We start from the raw sequence: 19249 nt of genomic DNA, 5'->3' as shown, positions 1-19249 counted from the left end.
AGGGATTCTATATCTTTTAAACAATCAATGCATACTTCAATGAACTTGATTGTATTCATAAGCTGTCTGACTATCATTTTGATATTCTAAAGAATGCTCCAGGTACAATCTAAGATAACTCCAATAGAAATGCAAAGGTGATAAAAGTACTCACGTGCATCCAGTGTGGTTCCAGTTCCATAGGCAGGATCGCTCCATCCCAGTGAGTTTTTCACCCTAACCTGAACCGTGTACTGAGTGGATGGAGACAAGCCTTCCAGTGTGTACTCCATTCCGGTCGTACCTCCGACGGACTGGTGTGTTATAACGACTGCCTCACTCCATGGCTCATCCTGACTCCACCTGTAGCTCACCTCTGATTGGTTGATGTGTAGGTTTCCGGTCACTCGAACCGTCCATGTGACGCGGAGGGCCGTGATGGTCAGCGGGGTCACCTCAACTGAGATGTCGTCTGGTCGCTCTGAATGGACACAAAAACAGTTATATGGAATAAAAACTTCATCGTAAAAATCATAGTGCGTATCAGACTTTTGATTTCTTGACACGATCACACCTGTAGCAGTGATCACCTCAATTTTATATTAGGACGATCGTGACCACAGCGACCACTTTTTGGTAGTCCCTTATAATTAGATAATCTTTAACATTGACAAAAATCCTATCTATAGGGACCACCTGTTCACAAAGACAAGATTTTATAAGTCCATCGAATGATCGTCCTGGGCATGTTTGACCGTCTCTCTAATATCTCCCAAGACTTTTAAAGAATGTCAGGGTATAATTCGGCAATAAAGAATTACCAAAATGTTCAAGCCAATGCATCTGTGAAAACATTCTGACCGTAAAACTGCTCTGATATAAGATATATGTTCTAAATTAATTAGGAATCAATTACCTTGTACGATCAGCCGTGCTGTTTCTGATGAGTCAGTGCCTGCAGTACTCGTCCCCCTACACATGTACTGTCCATTGTCGCTCCGCTGCACAAGGCTGATGGTCAGGGTACTGGTCACTGTGTTCTGGACGCTATCTGTAGTTTCCACTATGTTGAAGCGTCCTCCAGATGATATCTCTGTACCGTCTTGGTACCAGGTGACGGTAGGCGCTGGGTCACCGCGGATGACACAGGTGAACGTGGCTGCTTGTTCCAATGTTTTGGTCTGGTTCTGTGGATGTTGTGTTACCTCAGGTGGTACTGAAACTACAAAGGTTACATGTATCAGACACAAGCTGTGAATTAAGCCTGCTGCATGATATTCGTCTGTATGATGAATATGGTTGAACTTGAAACTTTCCCCTTCCGAATGTTAACGTAAAGTGGTCGACTGGGAGTCCATGTATCCTATATTGATGCATATTAAAGACTAGTACTATGAGGAAAATGGGCAAAATAACAAGCCCATACGTGTACAAAAACATACCCGTGGCAACAGTGGCTCTGGACACAAGGAGCAACAGAACATTCATACAAAGAGCCGTGCAGTTGCAACTTGACGTCATGTTGGATGAAAACAAAAGCTCCAAACGAACGGAGGCAAAGGATACTAAAGTATCAGTGCGGTAAACATAAGGCAATTTCCACAGAAAAGGTTTTCATGAATGGCTCGGTCCACTGTGTCTAGTCTGTTCCGACCGAGTATCTCATTTATAATTCAGACCAGGGTGGATCGTATATCATGGCGCGACAAAAGAATCATAACCACGTATTGTTCCGATGGATTTTCCTAACAGTTAAGCCTGGAAGTTGTTATAAAGGGGGCTAAATTATTAATATTAGAACTAATATTGCTTCGATGATTTTGCGCTTTAGCACCAATGAAATCTTGAATGCCTTAACATGTCGTTCCGGAACCACAATGCATTGTGAGGGCTCCAAATGTAGCCAGAAAGTATTTATATACAGCTTATGGTCCTTTAGCTAAGATAAATCCATGCAAACAACACCATACCTGTTTCACACGTATCTCCGGTCCAACCGGCGGTACACGCACAGGAGAAACTGTCGTAGTTATTATAGGTGCAAGTTCCGCCATTTTTACACGCACTGTCAGAACACGGATCTAACAGTAAAGAAAAAAAGAAACTGAATTTTGTAGTGTATTTCCTGTACGTTGTAAATAGTTATAGCTTTTACTGTATACGTAGCGTATCTTCACATGTTTGGACCATTTGCTAGACTGGAAAATGCCTATATCTCTATGATATATGATTTTTTTTCATTATCACAAGCAAGCAGCATTCTTTGTTCACAGCATCTGACTTAAACCCGATGACAACATTCCCAGGTTGCACTCACGTTTTCTGTGGTAGTAATCGTTGTTGTTGTTTGATCCTAAGGCTGACGGTTGCGTGTCCTTGCTGTCAGTGCTCAGAATACACAACGTGCGCCTCCTGTCGTAGTCGAAAGACCTGCAGGTCCCGGCGGGTACTGTTGACGTTCCCTGTAGACATCTGAGGGCACATTCGCCTGGACTGATGCCGCCTACATCCTGGTTGTTAAACCCACTCAGTGCCTGGTTGTCATGCTTCTCAAACATGCTTCCCCCTGAAACACCAATAGATTTCGTCATCTCTTCATGCATCTAATTCGAACACTAGGCCTTCCTTTTAATATTTCAAGCTATGACATAAATAAGGAACGAGCAACCATATTTAGTCAAGCATTTACGTTCTAAGTTGTTGAAAAATATGTGGCGACAAATGTAGCGAGGCACAAGCATCATCATCATCATCATCATTCTCTATTTGTTTTTTCTCGGTGTAATGCCTTGGACAACAGTAGCACAAGCACACAGACTTGAAAGAGAATTTTACAATCGTACCTTTTCTGTGGTAATAGTCAAATCGTGTCGATGGGTTACTATCAGACAATACTGCTCCAGGTGTGTCCTTGTTTGCCGTACTCAGGATACAGGCACCGCCACCATTGTTGTCATAATCAAACGACAGGCAACTTCCAAACGCAACGGTAGAAGTTCCAGTTAAACACCGTGTTGCACAATCCTCCTTACTAATGCCTGCTATCCGCTCATCGTTGTATCCGTCCAACCCTTTTTCGTCGTAAAAGTCAAACAAAGACAGTGACGTGTTGGCTCCTGAAACACAGTTGACAACAGATATAAACGAGTTTATTGTACATTTTGTACCCAACATTAAACGAATGATGCACTTAACGTCCTTAACAACCTATAACTATGGTTTCTACAATTAGAAGACAATAAATCAAAATCAAACAGTGGTCGGCAACAATGACAAACAAAACGCACCTGTAGTGACGATAAGCAAACACAGCAGCAGTCCCAACATGTGGAAGAAACGGCTTTGAAACAAGGGGAGGCCCCACATTGTGGTCAGGAGGGCTCCAAAATGTTGTCAACTCTCAGCCTATGGAAAAATAGATGTACACTCTATAAACATCATAGAAGCTATCACGTAGAAACACAGGTAGAAAATATGGTAATCTTTTACCGGTTTAACACATTTAACACGACGGCGAGACTTCTCAAATAAGCGTCATAAATCAAATAGGTCGAACTACCCCCTAATTTAAACATTGACTCATTCTTCACATAGAATCTTAGCAAACATACCTGTGTAACCGATTGGAGACGTCGCAGTTAAAAACGTTTTGTATAGGCTATGGCGTTCAAGTTACTATCATAGACACAAGAGAACCGCTCTATTTAGGACTAAGTTTCCAAGTTTAATCAGGCAAACATCACAAGACCTCACATTTATGCACGTTATAAAGACATGTAGACTACAATGCTGATGCCTTAAACACACTTGAATAGTAAAAGTAACCCCCTCCCCCCTTCCAGGCTTAGTAGGATTGCCCTAATGCCCATGCAGTGGTGACACAAACAAAACACGCTGATTCTGTATCCACAGGGTTTAAGAAGTTTAACCCGAGGTATTTGTCTGACCCGTTCGCTTGTTTTTACCTGGGGGCAAACACGTCCTTCGGTGTGGGAAGGTTCACGTAACAACAAACAGCTGACCCACCTGCCCTGACCCCTTGTAAAACCGCCATCTCTGTGACATCGCAGGGAATACAAACCTTATCGTTAAGGTGGTGTGTCACTGCACTTAGGGCACCGGTGCGGCACTCCAGGGTTCGAAAGATTACTCCACGAATGTCAGAGATATAGAACGAATTTTCTTGCGTTTTGTGTATTTTGTTGTCTTCTAAGTCATACTTTTACGCATTACGCAATATCTAAATTATAACAAAAAAAATCGGCAAAGATTTACAATACACAACTGTTACAGTGCCATAGTGAGCGAGCCCCGCAGTGCCGCACCGGTGCCCCAAGTGCAGGGAGATACTACCTTAGGCTTTAGCCGGGATTACCTGAGATTTAGAACTACCATTTTACCGTCAACAAAGAACTTCCCGTGGTAACTCAATTATCACAGAGGGAAAGAAATTTGAACAGAGATTCCTTTGTCGGCAAAGTACAAAGATCGTGGCCTAACCTGAATCCCACGAAAGGTTTCTCGGAGTTTTACTCAACTGTGGGACTTTCTAATCATTGTTGAGAAGAACTGGAGTGGAAGGTGTGGCGCTTTGTGTCCAACATCATTAGCAACGACAGAATTTTCGAATGAAGTGCTTTTACGCTCTGATAACGATAAAATCACTTCCACAATTTCCTTTGGAAATAGACAAACAGGCAAAAATAAAACAAACGAAAAGGAATGATGATATGGATCTGTCCTGTAAATGGCCTAAAGCTCAGTAGTTCATCTGCTTGTAATTGCAGATTAGCCCGGCTCTACAATCTTCTCTTAATCCGCTCTTGTCCCACATTTCTTAGTCCCAACCACAACAGGTGATTATCGCGTTATAGAGCTCAGCTCTCGTTCGTTACGCACTTTTAAATCCGCCCGTCAAAAAATAGGGGTCGTGTTTGACCTGGGCTTCTGTACTAAAAAATCGATGTCCAACGAGGTTTATGGCATTATTGAGAATAGAATAATCGCCTTCCATAACAAAAAAAAAGAAGACTTCGATGACAGCAATAACTTTTATATGCATCGGTATCTAATAACGTTATATGTCTGATCTGCGTTTCATTACGTCTTAGCTTTTATACAGGGCTACTCGGAAACAGATCACTGCCTGGGCCTACCTACACTGTAGGTACTTCTGAAACTTAGTTATGTTTCACAGTCACACTCCATGTGGGCCGTGGGAGCGGAAAAAAATGCCGGATTTACGTCATACTAATTACTAGGAAACACCGGATAGTGAGGGATAATTGTCTTGAATACACATGTATATACCCCCCTCACCAATACACAAGGAAGTAACTACCTATACTAGTGTTTGTTGACATTTCTTTCTGGGTGTGACGACATACCAGGTGAACCACACCGATCGTTCAGGGATAGGCACCGACTAACACTACAATGAAAGGCCACATTTTACAACCTACTATGATAACATATATTCTATAAGTTCTTCAGTCATTCACAAGAAAAAGTAACACAGCATTTGTGAAGTAGATATCGACCTATGACTGACCGGCGAAGTAGTCTGACCACCTGAGATAGTCACCACACACACACATACACACACACACGGTCTCTTGTCGTGGACCTAAAATATAAATATAACGACTGCTATACTTACTGACTCCCCTTACAACGTGTACTTACCTCGTATGTAGTCTTCAGCTCAAGTACGTGAGAAGTAATCGCGAGCAAGTGTAGCCCCGGTTTCCCCGAAGTTTCCGCTGTCAAACCACGGGCGACCCACTTCCTATGACCTTTGACCTTCAACAGGTGAAAAAGAAGTGGGCGTCACATCCGCTAGGAGGCACTTCTTGCAAGAAAAACGTCACAAAACTCAACAGTTGGTCCAAAAGTACAAAGAAAAGTGACTCAATTCTTTTTCAGGCATACCTAAGTTTCTCACACATAACCACATGCCCATTTACTATAGAAATAAATTAACGCAAAGTCTTGGCCGCAAAGCAAAAGGTAATTACTCGCAAACTTGCCATGACGCCAAATTAGTCACTGATCTGTCAACTTTCCCTGGGGCAGTTCCTCGAGCATACCACGCACTTTGCGAAATTTGATGTAATTTAGTTATATCTAAGCCCAGGACCAAGTGTGACGAATGAATAGTTTTACCCATTCAGCTACGAATTCTTTTTTATCTTCACTAGTCTCGATTCTTTGGTACCAACATGAATCTCTGTGTTCCAATGTAAGTACATGTATAAAGATCAAACTGTGTAACGACGTTTTCAAGTTTTCCCCTCAACACACACTTTAGACAAGCACATGCTTATGACGTCACGAAGTTCACACGGTTCCCGTTGCTATGGAGATCAGACGAGAGTTCTCACACGAGTATTACTGAGAGGATTTGATGTTTCAGAAGGATCAAAGCTGCCAAAGCTCTCCATTTTGATTGGGAAAGCCTACCTTATGCCTGGAGAGCTCTCTTCCTGGTACAAATCGATTTGAGCGTGATCAAACACAATCAAGTGGTGGCGGGAAAAGTGAACATGGCATTCCTTTTGAAATTAGTTTTCGTGCAGGATTAACAACTTTGCTTTGGGCGTGATGCAATTTTGTCTGACTCAGGGACGAAGCTGTTTGACAAACAGTTAATATTCAAGCTTATTTCAAGGCCGTAAGAACTGCATGATCGTCTGACCCGGTGCTTTTGAATAGACTAACCATGCAAGGACTCTCTGAAGGTATCACAGGACAAATGGCAACATTCACTTAGATACATACTGGTATTGAGCGCCCTCTTGCGATTTAGCTGCAAAGTACCGCAAATTTTCACTCACCTGGTGCTGGCGGACTCATGTGGATACTACATAGATGATATAGAGCTGAAGAAAATCACTTTTCCAGAAGACGGGTTTGAATATTCCTTTTGTCATAAAAATTACGGAGTATACATACTATGCGCTACATAAGTCATTATAAGGCCGTAGCAGAGTAAACATGGAAACATCATTCCAAGGGTATGGGCGACATCATTCGTTCTTATTTCAACGTTTATTCTCCACATTTTCTTCTTCTAGCTCCAACGATGTTTAGATTACAATGGAGACCGCGAATGGGGAAGCTGTGTGAACATGTGGTCGGTTTGGGCTAGCTAACAGACGGTCAGAAGATCTAAACCGAAATCCGATGTCCCCTACAAACTGCCATTTCTTGACATACATTTAAATGTAATATTACGACTGCAAGGCTTTATTATTTGCTCAGACATTGAAAAAAGGCCATCAAAACACACTCAGGCCTTCCTAGTCTTACTCCTACTAGTTATGTATCATCTCTACCAAGAAGATATTCCTCATTCGTCAGTTCTATTTCATTACAGCCTCACACAAAGATCACATTGATCTGACCGACGACATTTTTCTTGGAATTCTCCAAATGGAGCATGTGATAATGAATAGTCCGTGTACAGCCCGTGATGTCGCTATGGTAACGACTAGTCATTCCTAACATGCAGTTTTACACCCGTGTCTAACGAGAAAAGATCACACAAGTTTCAAAGTGCAGAACGTCCTTTACATAAGCTCGGCTTGTAAATTATCGCAGGTCTCTAATATCCTCTGCCATTCATCTGGACTTAAATAGGCACTGTTGTCAGGGTGCTGATGGGAATGGAAGGTGGGTGTCAGGGAGATGTCTTTTGTGGAGTCAAAGGCGTATAAATTAGACAAAAGTTAACAAAGTTTGAGAGTTTGTGGGTGTTTGTGTGCTCGTGTGTGTGCGTGCTTGTGTGTGCGCTTGTGTGTGTGTGTCGTGTGTGTTTGTGTGAGAGTTTGTGTGTACATATGCATGTGTGTATGTGTCTGTGTACCTCTCTGTATGTGTGTGCATGTGTGCTTGCACACACCTGTATGCGTGCTTGGGTGTGCTTGCTTTGATTTTCGGTCTGATATATTTCTGGCAGTGAGTCCCCAATAGGGGAGAATTTTGCGGAATTTAATCCGTTTGCTGCAGTCATGTCACGTTTCAAGTTACTCCTACTCACTTGGAATGTCAATATAATGCGACTGTTCTCCGCCTGGGATTTCTGCACGTATTGTATAGGTCGTGCAGAACTTTATTGTTACCAGTATCTCTGGCGCAAACAATCATCCTTCTGGGTGTTACACTCTAAAAAACTTTTCCGGACCTCTGGTATGGTGTGCGGTCCAAGAAGCAAATTAATCAGTATGTTACCACAATCGTCAAGTTCTGTAATAACTTCAGGGCGCCCCTCATCCCAACGTCTGGACCCCAATGAACGTCGGTGATCAGAAAGGCGTGTAAAACTCAGTCAAACTTGATATTTCATTTCGGCAATTTTCCAACCATGTACGACCTTATACATTGTCGATAAAAGTTTTCATGATGACGGCTACCCCGATTTTAAGATATTGTATTTATCGGCTTTCCCTTAAGTAAAGTTAGACTGCAAATGTATTTTGAATGTGTGAAAATCTTGTCAAGATTGCAAATGTGTTATATTTATTTGCATATTTTGGATAAATGTCTGAACAAACTGGTAAAAACTACAACTCTGTTTTGATGGCAGATTAAAACTTCTTGTTTTCACAAAAGTACCAAACAAAGTTTATTGGCAGTATTTCAAAGATGTGTCTGTAACTATCGTTGTAATAGTTTTAATCCTATCGTCTTACTGCTATCAGACCAGTCGCTTTGTTTCGGGTTACTGAAGTTTCTGAAGAGTTTCTAGTTGGTTGAACAGTTAAGTGGCACCCGGGCTAAATGTTTACTAACCTGCACCAAGATTACTTTGTCTGGGCGGCTGAATTAAGTCTGACCTTTTCCAATATTACAAGTTTACAATAATGTTAATCCTCAGTCAGGCGCCAGACATGACATGGACCATGCCATATAAAATAAGTCACGAGTTTCTTAACCATATAGGAGAAGTCACTGCCCTATGTTTCCTTACCTGACCGAGTCCAATGTTTGAAGAATTCAATTGAATCATAGAAATGAATAAAAAGATCGAATGAGACACAATTCACGGTTAAAATGGTTGTATAATGACGATTTTCTTACTATACTTTGAAAAAAAAAACTTGGCGAAACTGTAACGTGAAGAAAAGGTACTTTTCTTGGTCCCAACTTAAAGATGATGAATATCAAGAAAAGCAAATGAAATCTGAAAAAGGCAAGAGTCTAACCGTTTAATTTTTTTAACGATAGAGAAAATGTTACAGTACTATGAATTGGAACAGAGATATAACTGAGCAACCCACAAAAATATTGCAATATCTTTAATATCCAGTAGTAGTAAACATTGATTCTAGGTCAGTAGTACATGGAAGAACGGCATCTGTCACGGCACAGTACCTTGGGAAAGTAAAAGATTTCTACAGGATCTATGAGCTCTAAACAATACATTGTCAGGGAATCATTATAGAGTATAAAGGGTAAATATGCCTTTCCGACTGTTAGAGAATGTTGCCGATTCGCTGTTGTAATTGATAACAAAGAGCAGCTTATAAGAAACATCTCAACGTTACATGCAATAACCATGCTGTAATATTGTACTCAGACGCGTCCGTCTTGCGCGTGTATCATTGATCTGCTGAAACCATGCTCCTGGCGGAAACTAAACTATGGCTAAAGTAGACTCATCTTGGTATATCAACACTATTTGTAATGTTACAAACATCCCATATCTTTTCTGAACTTTTTTTTCTATTTTCCAACAAACGGTGATATATGCTAAGCCATGACCATTACGGAACGGCGTTTTGCACAGGCTGTAAACTACACCTGCAGGAAAAAGCATTCGTCCGTCATAACATCTATCTAAAGAGCACTTTCAGCAGGCGATGAAATGCGGGCATTGTCGTTTCAGGGGCAGATTTGATGGCTGTTTTACATGATGAAATCCTCGGCTTCTGTCGTCCAAATAGCCATCATGGCAATACTGGTCCATGAACGTGAGTGGTAGACCAGCCGATTTCTAACAAGGGATTGAAGGAGGAACTTGTATTGTTATGTTTGACGCCTACAAAATTATAAAAGTCGTGACAGTGAAATAGATTGCACGGCTAAAATGTCTTTGAACATCCCCACTCCCACGGAAATAAACCGGTCCACCCCTATAGTACAAGAACGCCGTGTACATGAAAATAGTGGCCAACTATTTAGCCTTGACATAGACTTGTAGGTCATTCACATTGTTCTCATTTATTGATTGCATCAGCAAGAAGGGTACGAAAGTCAAGATCGCTAGAACTTCCTATGGTGGTTTATAAGAATATATACCATGTCGCCAGCACACGTTCGTTGCGATGAACTTCCGGCCAAAACGTTTTTCAAGACAGGCTTTTACTATTGACCAGGTAGCCCTGGTCGGTCACGTTGTTATTCACAGCATACCAGTGGCCACTTTTGATGGCGTGTTGGCTTTTCCTTGTCCTTTTATTCACAAGGACGTCTTCTTAATCTGGCAGACGTGAATCACTCAGATCTTCTGTCAGTCAAACGCACACTTCAGCTTCCAAAGCAAATATTGCTAACAATGTAGTTGGTGTGCCAATGATATTGCTGAAGATTTCAACATTTCCTGCCAGCCAATCCTGTACATTGTTTTATTTTTCAATGGTTTCTCACATCCTGTTTGTCCTCATCTTGAATCTTCGAAGTGAGGGCATCACTGCAAGAGAACGCCATGAAGGTCCAGGCATAGTTCTCGGCAGGTAGGAGCAATTGTTGTGTCCGTTGGCATCTCCTTTACCAGTGCTGCTGCGGCAACATTGCATATGCGTGACCGTAAGCCATTTCAAAATCCTGGCGAAAGGCATCTTGGAAAGTGCCGTTATCTGATGCGTCATAAAGCTGTCCAGAGGGGCGACCCATTGTCTTTACGACCTTGCTGATCAGGGCGATTCGAGCGGACGAAATATGGCATCAGTTGTCAAATGTACACTCTCTTCACTTGACATGTGTCCCACGTCATCTGCATCAAGTACTGGAATACGGCCGTCATCTCACTTTGATGGTCTCGGCCCAGCTCTGGACACTTTCCTTTCCGGAATCCGTGCCGTTCAGGGCACTGCCACCGTAGTCCGAGGTGCTTCCGGATTCCGTCAAGTCCACCATCTCTCTGCTGTGGCCTCCGGAATACGACGTTTCCCGGTCCGGATGGATGCGCCATTCGTGCTGGTGGTGCTGGTACGTCTGTGAACCGTCACTCTCCGACGGGCCGTATTCCTGATCAGGGTCAGTCTAAGAGAAAAAAACAACAACAAAACTAGACGTGGGGTGATATCAACCACATCTCAGAAATACAGAAACTAGGCTTTCAATATGACATTGCTAGCAAAACTAACCGTTGTGCCTTCGCTAATACAGTGGTCACTGGTGTTCATTGATTTTCAAACATGCGTAGGCCATCTGATACTGCGTATGCATCGGGCATATCACTTGCAAACGGTGGGTCACAGGTGCCGGGGTGCTTGTACCATGCTATACAATGTGTAACGTTATATATTGTGTGCTTGGCGGCAACATACGTCTCTTCTGACTGAAGCTAGGTCAGTCCAAGGAAGATGAAATCAAACAGCAAAATAACATTTAACTCCTTGTCTTTTGTAAGGATTTAATTTTGTTTATGGCCTATAATGCAGCCATAAGGTTTATACTTATATTTCCCTTTTATATCGTATTGAAATACTATGTTGCTTTACATGACTAGATTTCTGATTTTTTTCTGCAACGGTTCATGCGGCATTCGCTTTATGTCTGTTTTTATTCTTCAGTTAAGAGTTTGACTGTAACGAGCAAGGCATGCGGTTGTTCAACTGTAAATAGAAGAATATGTATTGCATATTCATGCCCACAAATGGAAAAGAATGCAGGCAGAAGGACTCAGCAAAACGTCTAAAAGAAAACAGTACTCTTGTGCCTGTCAGATTATGGCAAAATCATGGAACAGAGGCTATTATGATAGAGCAAGCCTACAGTTTGTCCTGAAAGACGTGCTGACTACGAGTTCACGGGCATGCTTAGTAGTCTAAGACATTCGGAAGATAGTTGTGTATTGAATCAGGAGGCTTTATAAGGTTAGTGGTCAAGAGGTGGGTTAAAAAGGAAGCTTGAGGGAGATTGGCAGGCACCTAAAGTACGTATGTTTTCACCTTTGAAAGGAAGCTATCCTTTTGTAATGAATAATGGTCTTTCCCTCACCATGGCGGGGGCATGCCCGTCCATGAGCGGGGTGGTCGCGTCCACCTCCTCACACGACGGGAACACGGGGTTCCACTCCTGCCCGGGGGGCTCCACTTCGAGATCACCTGGGAGGAAACAGGTTCAAAATCAAAACTTCAGCCTCCTGATTGGCCAGTGGCTGACCAATCAGGTGACACCAGGAAACTCGTTTATTTATAAATTGGGGGTGTGATGCTCTCAAGGTAATTCGGTAAGGAAGGGTGAGATGCATGTAATCTCATTCGTCATTGACTATGGGATGCTATAATCAGTCTATTATGTAATGATTAAATTACGTTACACGTGAAGAAACCAGGCTTCAAGATTATTCATGTTTGGATGAATTAGACGAAGCTTTGATATGATGGTGCAAACAAGAACAGTTTCTGCTCTTTGTAGATGGGAGTACCTACTTTAGCCAGCTAAAGGCGAAAGAAAAATGAGGCTTTCGAATTACGCTATTCGAAACAATTTACAGCCACGAACGTGTGGATGACAACACAGGTCGAAGAGAGCAAGGAAGAAAATAAAACTCCTCGCACGTCGACACCAACTCGAGCCTGAAAGGAAATCTTCCTACGAAAACTTCAGACTCTATAAAGCTGGTACAACATCAGCGCGGTAAACCCTTTATAAATGACCCGTCAGCACAGCCGGTAGATCAGGCGATGTATCGCGGCATCGGGACGAGACTCACCGCGGGTGGGAGGCGGCTCTGACCCTGAGAAATGGAGGTCGAGATATCCGGGTGTAGCGGCGAGATAACGGTTCCGAACGGGTGTCGCTAGGAAAGATTGTTCGACTAATACATCGGATTGTCACACCACCGCTCAGGTGCGGAGATAGTCTGCAAAGTTGGACTCAGCAGCACAGAAAGTTACCAAGTATTTTATGCGTTTGGATTTGCCAAGGTCGTACGGTTGACTTCGCAGAATGAAAAATTATTGATTTTTTTCACAGCGGGTGGTTTTGATTATAAAAAAAACCTAATCCTGTCGATTAGTGGAGAAAACACTGACGGTGACTTTCCGGACATCGCGAAGTTTGTGGCAGATGCGTCAAAACAAGATGGCGACCCAACTTGTGGAGCGGTGAAGGCGGCCGATTCTTGATTAACCTCCCATTGAACTCCTTTACTTGCTATTAGAGGTGTTCTTAAGCGGAGTTGTTATGTATTTTGGTGCAACGTTAACTTGAAAAAAGTTAGGAACGCGACAAATTAGCATTGTCGACAGGGTCTGTCGTCGATTTTCCGATTTTCTTTTATTTCGAGATCAAAAGTCATAATAGAATAGTTCCAAACACACGATCTACCTTCAGAAATTTTGATGCTAGGGTGATATACGTCAAAGGTGCAGTTACTGTAAGTTTATGCATCGTTTTGTGCAACGGTAGGGCATACGTGGAATACGTGGCTCATAATAAATATAAAGGTATATGGAGAATCCATCATCTCACATGTCTCAGCTGTCACGGAACACATCTGGAAGTCCACGCCTGAATATGTAGATACACGCTAAGCCTGCTCTATCTTGTAATAGTCCTTTAAGACCTCACAGACGCGTATAATTCTGAGATCGATGGGTGAGGAGGCATGAATACGCATCCGTGACGTACATCAAGACAAGGTCATGGTCTATCCATCATCAGTCCTGGGGCTCATGCCGGATTATCGGATTACAGGATTGTATGGATAACCAAATCAGGGAGAGGCGAGAGGCGCTATCACAACCATCACATCTTCACAAATGAGGCCATTTTCAAACGCCGTCTTTTTAAGAAAAGGTCGTTCATACCAAGGGCGATTTACTCGACGTGTATCTTTACTATAGAGTGTCATTAATTAGAGGGATATGCCATTCAGGCGAGCGTAACGAGCTTGGCAAGGTTCAATTTTTCGGCTCTCCCAAATCACCGGGGCTTTGCTTTGAACGCTGTGTTATATACGGCTGGTTAGTTTGCTTTTATGACTGGTTAAAAAGAGAAAGGTTGATGCCTGTTCTGCAATAGAGGTGGATGTTTTAATGCCCAGGATTAGGACTTTGTTTTTGCTTTTTGCTAACTCACTGGTGTTGTTAATACGCATTGAATAAACAAACTGTAATGAATGAGAAGCAGGGCTGAAGCAGACAGAGATGCAGAAATAAGTACAGCAAAATTATTACCAACTGCACTGAGGCTGCTTAATTATACATGTGCTGTATTTTGATAATTGTGTTTATGTAATCCTACACCATCAATTTCCCTAGTTACGTAATAGTCCAGATTCATCAAATGTGGCGGAAAGTTGAGTATTGCTGAAGTTCAAACGACTTTTGTGGTACGAAATTCATGCTGCATTTCCCTCTGAAAAGTTTATGATAAATTGTATTCTGAAATGATGTGAATATACATTTCAATCAGTCATGTAAGTCAAACTATGGCGTTATATAATTGCTTCTACATAGGAAGTTTTAGAGTGTACTTTTTTGTCACAAAACTTGTCCTTCAACTCTAGCTCTGATACCAACACCACTTTGAGGTATGTCTACATGTAAATTTGACATGCTGAGACTCGGACTATGAAAGGTAATTTCCTACTTCCCAATGAGGTGTCCAAATTGCTGTCTAAGAACATTGTTGAGGTTGTATCTCACTGTACTTGGAGCACCGGTGCGGGGCTCAAAAGATTACTCAATGAATTTCATGAGATAAAGAATGACTTTTCTCATGTTTTGTTGTCTTCTAAGTTATACCTCTACGTATTATGCAATATCTAAATTATAAAAAAATCAGCGAAAATAAGACAACAGTGACGCACCGGTGTCCCATGTACCACATTTACCAAGAACACAACTTTAAGGTACATGCCGTTTGGGATACTAAGACTGAGAAGTTTAGAGATCCAGTCAAGGCAATACCCTACCACCCAATGAAGTGTCCAAGTTCCTGTCTAAGAACATTGTTACCAAGAATACAAGTTAAAGGGTAATCCCGTACCTCCCAATGACGTGACTTCCACGTAGTTGGCCGGGAAAAGCCCCTCCTTGCCGCGGGTCCGCCCGTACCACCAACCAGAGTCATCTCTGTTCACGATCTCGATGACGTCATCAACCTGCAGGTGGAGCTCGCCTTCCTCCTGCGGGTAGTAGTCGTAGAGCGCACGCGCGAACCTCTTCAAGTTGTCGTCTTGCTGGTTCCGGTTCCGGTTATTGTGGTGACGCTGGATATGACTATCTGTATAACAACATGTGGTACCATAAAATGAAAATCCATATTCAGGCATATTTTCTTTATACTTAGATGCTGAGGGAGGCAGAGGACGCAACAAGATGGGCAAAGATCACCACTGTCGGCTGTCTTGGAGCCCCTATGACCACTGTGGTTATGGGCCGGCCAGAGTGAGTGAGTGAGTGAGTGAGTGAGTGAGTGAGTGAGTGAGTGAGGTGGGTAAGATATGTAAGATGTATGTAAGTATGTAAAATAGTATACGGTTAATCTTGTGTAAGTATGTTAGGTCGTAAATGATGTAAGTATTGTGTTAAGTGAGACTTTGTCAGGTATCATGACCTCCGTGAAAAGGAGGATTTCGAAGTCGCTGTTTGTCACGTTGGTGTCTGTCCGCACGATAACTCTGCGCCCGGATAGATTGATATTTGGTATACCAGTATGTGGGTCTTGAAATTAATAGACCTCCCCTAGCGGCAGGTTATGGCATTGCAGCGGATCTCCCGATGTTGATATCTCGTGTTCTGGAGATGTTATGGTAGATTTGTTCCTTGGACAGCAAGTGGTGTAACCCCCTCCTCCAACTGCAGGGCTTTTGTTTTGGGCTTTAAAGAATAATAGCTGAAGAAAAGGCTTGCTGTAAACGCATTGTAACGTTTTTATTAGGTTTCCAAAAAAGAAAACGAATGGCGGAGGTCGTGTGTTCTTCTTTTGTTCCTTTGCCCATTAGAAACGCAATTGCTCCCCTCAGGGGGACCAGTGACGTTAGCGTCATAATGCTATCCTTTTATAGGTTTGACTAAAATGTATTGCCATCTAAAGATCAAAAGAAAATGCACAAACACACAGCGAGAAGACGTACTTCTATGGTACATACGGAAGCAAACACTTCCTGTACCTCTCAGAGTGCCCCATCAGGCAATCGATCTTAAGAGTAAACCCGACTTCATTTTGAGCTGATCCCTTCCCATAACGTCGCTGTCTTGACGAGGTCTATGACTTGGCTCCCTATAGGGCTCGTTAGAGACGTAAGCTGTCCCCGTCGGTTATGGTTTCTCTCATGACCCCTATTTCCCAGCCTAATGGGTCGTTCCCTGCTCCACAGGTAGACCCCAATTACGTTCCTCAGTTCGGCGTGCCTGCGGGCAGGACGAATCATTTACCACTCCATCATGCAGGGATTTCTCTTCTGATAATACAGACTTTACAGACACAGTGCAACTGACATCAGTGGATTCTAACCGTCAGTGTTCTTAACACCACAGCAACCAGCACTCTTAAACCCTGCCAAGTCTCAAGTAACCAATACTTCAATTAATTGATTAATGCATATAGATTTATAGACTGAATTACCGATACCTGTCACTGTATTACCCATATTGCATGTTATGGACGTAAATGTACGGAAAAGAAATTATCAAACTAAACGGATCCCATAGAACGGACCATACAAGCATAATGAAGATGTGTAGTAAACTTTAAATTATATGGACAATCATATCATAGCGTCCAATAAAACCATTGTGGCCCTGTAAGATATTGATAACACAGTACAGTCGTGAAAGTAGACAGCACTTGATACATAGGCAATTAGTTGACAGTAGAATTAGAGCATATTTACATATTCCATTCCAGGATTTCAGGAAAAGTTTCTTGGAAGTCGTCACATACTCGGCAGAGCTAATTGTAAGTCACCACATTCCCGGAAAGATTAATTGTAAGATGCAACATTCATCGACAAGACTCGTTTTATGTCGCCACATTTCCCGGTATAGTCATTTGTAAGTCGCCATATTTCCGGAAGAGTCATCTTAAGTCGCTACATTTTTCGGAAGAGTAGTTTGTAAGTTGCCACATTTCCGATAGAGTAGTTTGTAAGTTGCCATATTCCCGGAAGAGTAATTTTAAGTCGCCATATTTCCCGGAAGAGTCATCTGTAAGTCGCCACATTTCCGGAAGAGTCATTTTAAGTCGGCACGTTTCCCGGAAGAGTAGTTTGTAAGTTGCCATATTTCCCGGAGGAGTTGTAGAAGTTTCCACATTACAGTATCGACAGCCTATGATTAAGCACAGTGCCGGAGTGACATGGGGTGTGCCATGGTCGGGAGATTGCCCGGATTACCCGACAAATTGACTTCTGCGTAATTAGGGCCACTGGCGATGGACCCAACTTTCCGACTTATCAGGTCTACGGGAGTTTTAATTAGCACCTGACAATTAAGGACTAGGGAAGGAATTTCTTAAGGATTATCGTGATAGATAAGGGATTATGTCTTACAGTAGAATGTCAACAGATTTGTGAGTTGACACATAGTTGATGAAAAGACGGTATTGGAAGACAAAACACAAGCACATTCTTCATACATGATTGTGAGAGTAAAACTCAATCGTCAGACAAAAATCGGTGCAATCAAAAGACAGTGAAACGTTGGAGTTGGAAACGACAAAAAAGGTCAGCCTTCTCTCCACGCCAATCTGTTATCAAGTTACACTCGCGAGTATATATTAAGAGCAATCTGTAGTTAAGTATGATATGCCGAGTTCTCTCTTTCACGTAATCATTGGCATTGTCCGTAGTTCAAATGTCCAAATGTGTCTGGAGAAATATGGCAATTTTAAAGTATAAGTGCATGATATATGTAGTGATGGCGGAAGTAATTATAACTATTACTGTAGTACATGTACTTGTAGCAATTAGCTACTCAAATCACTTTACATCAGTTTGAAAGAAAACAGAGTCTGTCTCCCCAACTTGGAACGATCTGGCATAGTTTACTGCTGTAGAATTGTCCGATATGTGGCAGACTTTTCCTGTTTCAAACATCTCCCTGTGACTCCCTCACTCCGGAATCACCGTGCCTGTAATGACCCCGTCTGGCCAGACTAGGCAGCATGATAGAGGCAATCTGCCTTAACCACAAATCACCAGCAACCATCGGACAGTCCTGGAAAATATACATCATTAAGGAAAAACGTCCAAATTAAGAAGCATCTGGAGATACACTGATAATTGGGGAAATGACAGGGGAGACCGCGGGAGAGGCGACGCCCCCTGCCCGGGAGCTGAAATTTGGGAAATCGGCAGCGTTTGTTTCCCCCGATGATTTGAAGGCAGGCACAAGGCATTATCGTAAGTGGTATGTTGAACAGAGTAGGTCTGAAAGAGAGCAGAAGGCCTCCAAACAATCAGACGTCTCACGAGGGACGATGAATTAAAGCTGAATTGATCGATTTGAAATGACACTTTTGTCAACGTGTCTGTAAAGTTTCGTGCAGTAAAATTTCAAACACACAGAAAAAGTTTTTCATTGAAAATCCACAGAGTGAGTAAAAATAATACTTTCTGTCTATTGGCATGAAACGTGAGTGTTTGTAAACACTGGGTGTTGCAGCATCACAGTTCATCCTTCATCATACATCAGTAAGGAACATGTGAATATTCAATAATATTACTGTGCAGTTCCTACACAAAACACAAGGAGGCGTGGCAAGACGATGGACCGCAATATCCAAGATACAAATTGCCGTCACGGTCAATACACGCCATGATCAATCGTAAGACAAATAAACCATATAGAACAAGTAATTCTGTCCAAGAAAAATCTTTATCTGATCAAAAATACTGACGTTTTGCACCAGCTTAGTACATATGTTAGGAAGCGATAGAATAAAAACAATGAACCCGCGATATTCAATAAGAAAACCTTATTGTAATTCAGTATTAGATGTGAGTCGAACTGTACGGTTATGTCAATATAATCATTCATTTTGTATCAACAGAATTTGAACACTGCATTTTTATACATTGCGTTTTTAG

The 19249-nt window shown here is 42.2% G+C and overlaps 2 protein-coding genes across 10 annotated transcripts in view; both read right to left on the bottom strand.

Moving 5' to 3' along the window:
- The window catches only part of LOC118431365 (receptor-type tyrosine-protein phosphatase F-like), a 22734-nt gene extending 16957 nt beyond the window's left edge, over positions 1-5777 (bottom strand). Inside the window, exons 1-7 of the mRNA XM_035842497.1 lie at positions 5665-5777; positions 3267-3384; positions 2823-3095; positions 2297-2545; positions 1950-2060; positions 896-1201; positions 155-460 (exon numbers count right to left, since the gene is read on the bottom strand). Of these exons, the coding sequence (XP_035698390.1) occupies positions 155-460; positions 896-1201; positions 1950-2060; positions 2297-2545; positions 2823-3095; positions 3267-3345 (1324 nt within the window). The 5' untranslated portion in view covers positions 3346-3384; positions 5665-5777. The remainder of the gene's footprint in view (positions 1-154; positions 461-895; positions 1202-1949; positions 2061-2296; positions 2546-2822; positions 3096-3266; positions 3385-5664) is intronic.
- Positions 5778-9176: 3399 nt separating this feature from the next.
- Positions 9177-19249, bottom strand: part of LOC118431389 (hemicentin-2-like) — a 99591-nt gene continuing 89518 nt past the window's right edge. For 7 of the 9 annotated variants that reach the window (XM_035842574.1, XM_035842573.1, XM_035842576.1 and 4 more), the window contains 3 exons: positions 15205-15441; positions 12205-12311; positions 9177-11244 (listed from right to left, as the gene is read on the bottom strand). In XM_035842574.1, coding sequence (XP_035698467.1) covers positions 11002-11244; positions 12205-12311; positions 15205-15441 — 587 coding nt within the window. In that variant the 3' untranslated portion in view covers positions 9177-11001. Of the gene's footprint in view, positions 11245-12155; positions 12312-15204; positions 15442-19249 lie in introns of all 9 variants that reach the window. The other 2 variants (XM_035842579.1, XM_035842580.1) reach the window with 2 other exon arrangements.

This window comes from Branchiostoma floridae, chromosome 15, assembly GCF_000003815.2.
Source record: "Branchiostoma floridae strain S238N-H82 chromosome 15, Bfl_VNyyK, whole genome shotgun sequence".
NCBI classification, from domain to species: domain Eukaryota; kingdom Metazoa; phylum Chordata; class Leptocardii; order Amphioxiformes; family Branchiostomatidae; genus Branchiostoma; species Branchiostoma floridae.
The sequence above is the reverse complement of the archived record's forward strand: the minus strand, read 5'-3'. Positions and strand labels throughout refer to the sequence as shown.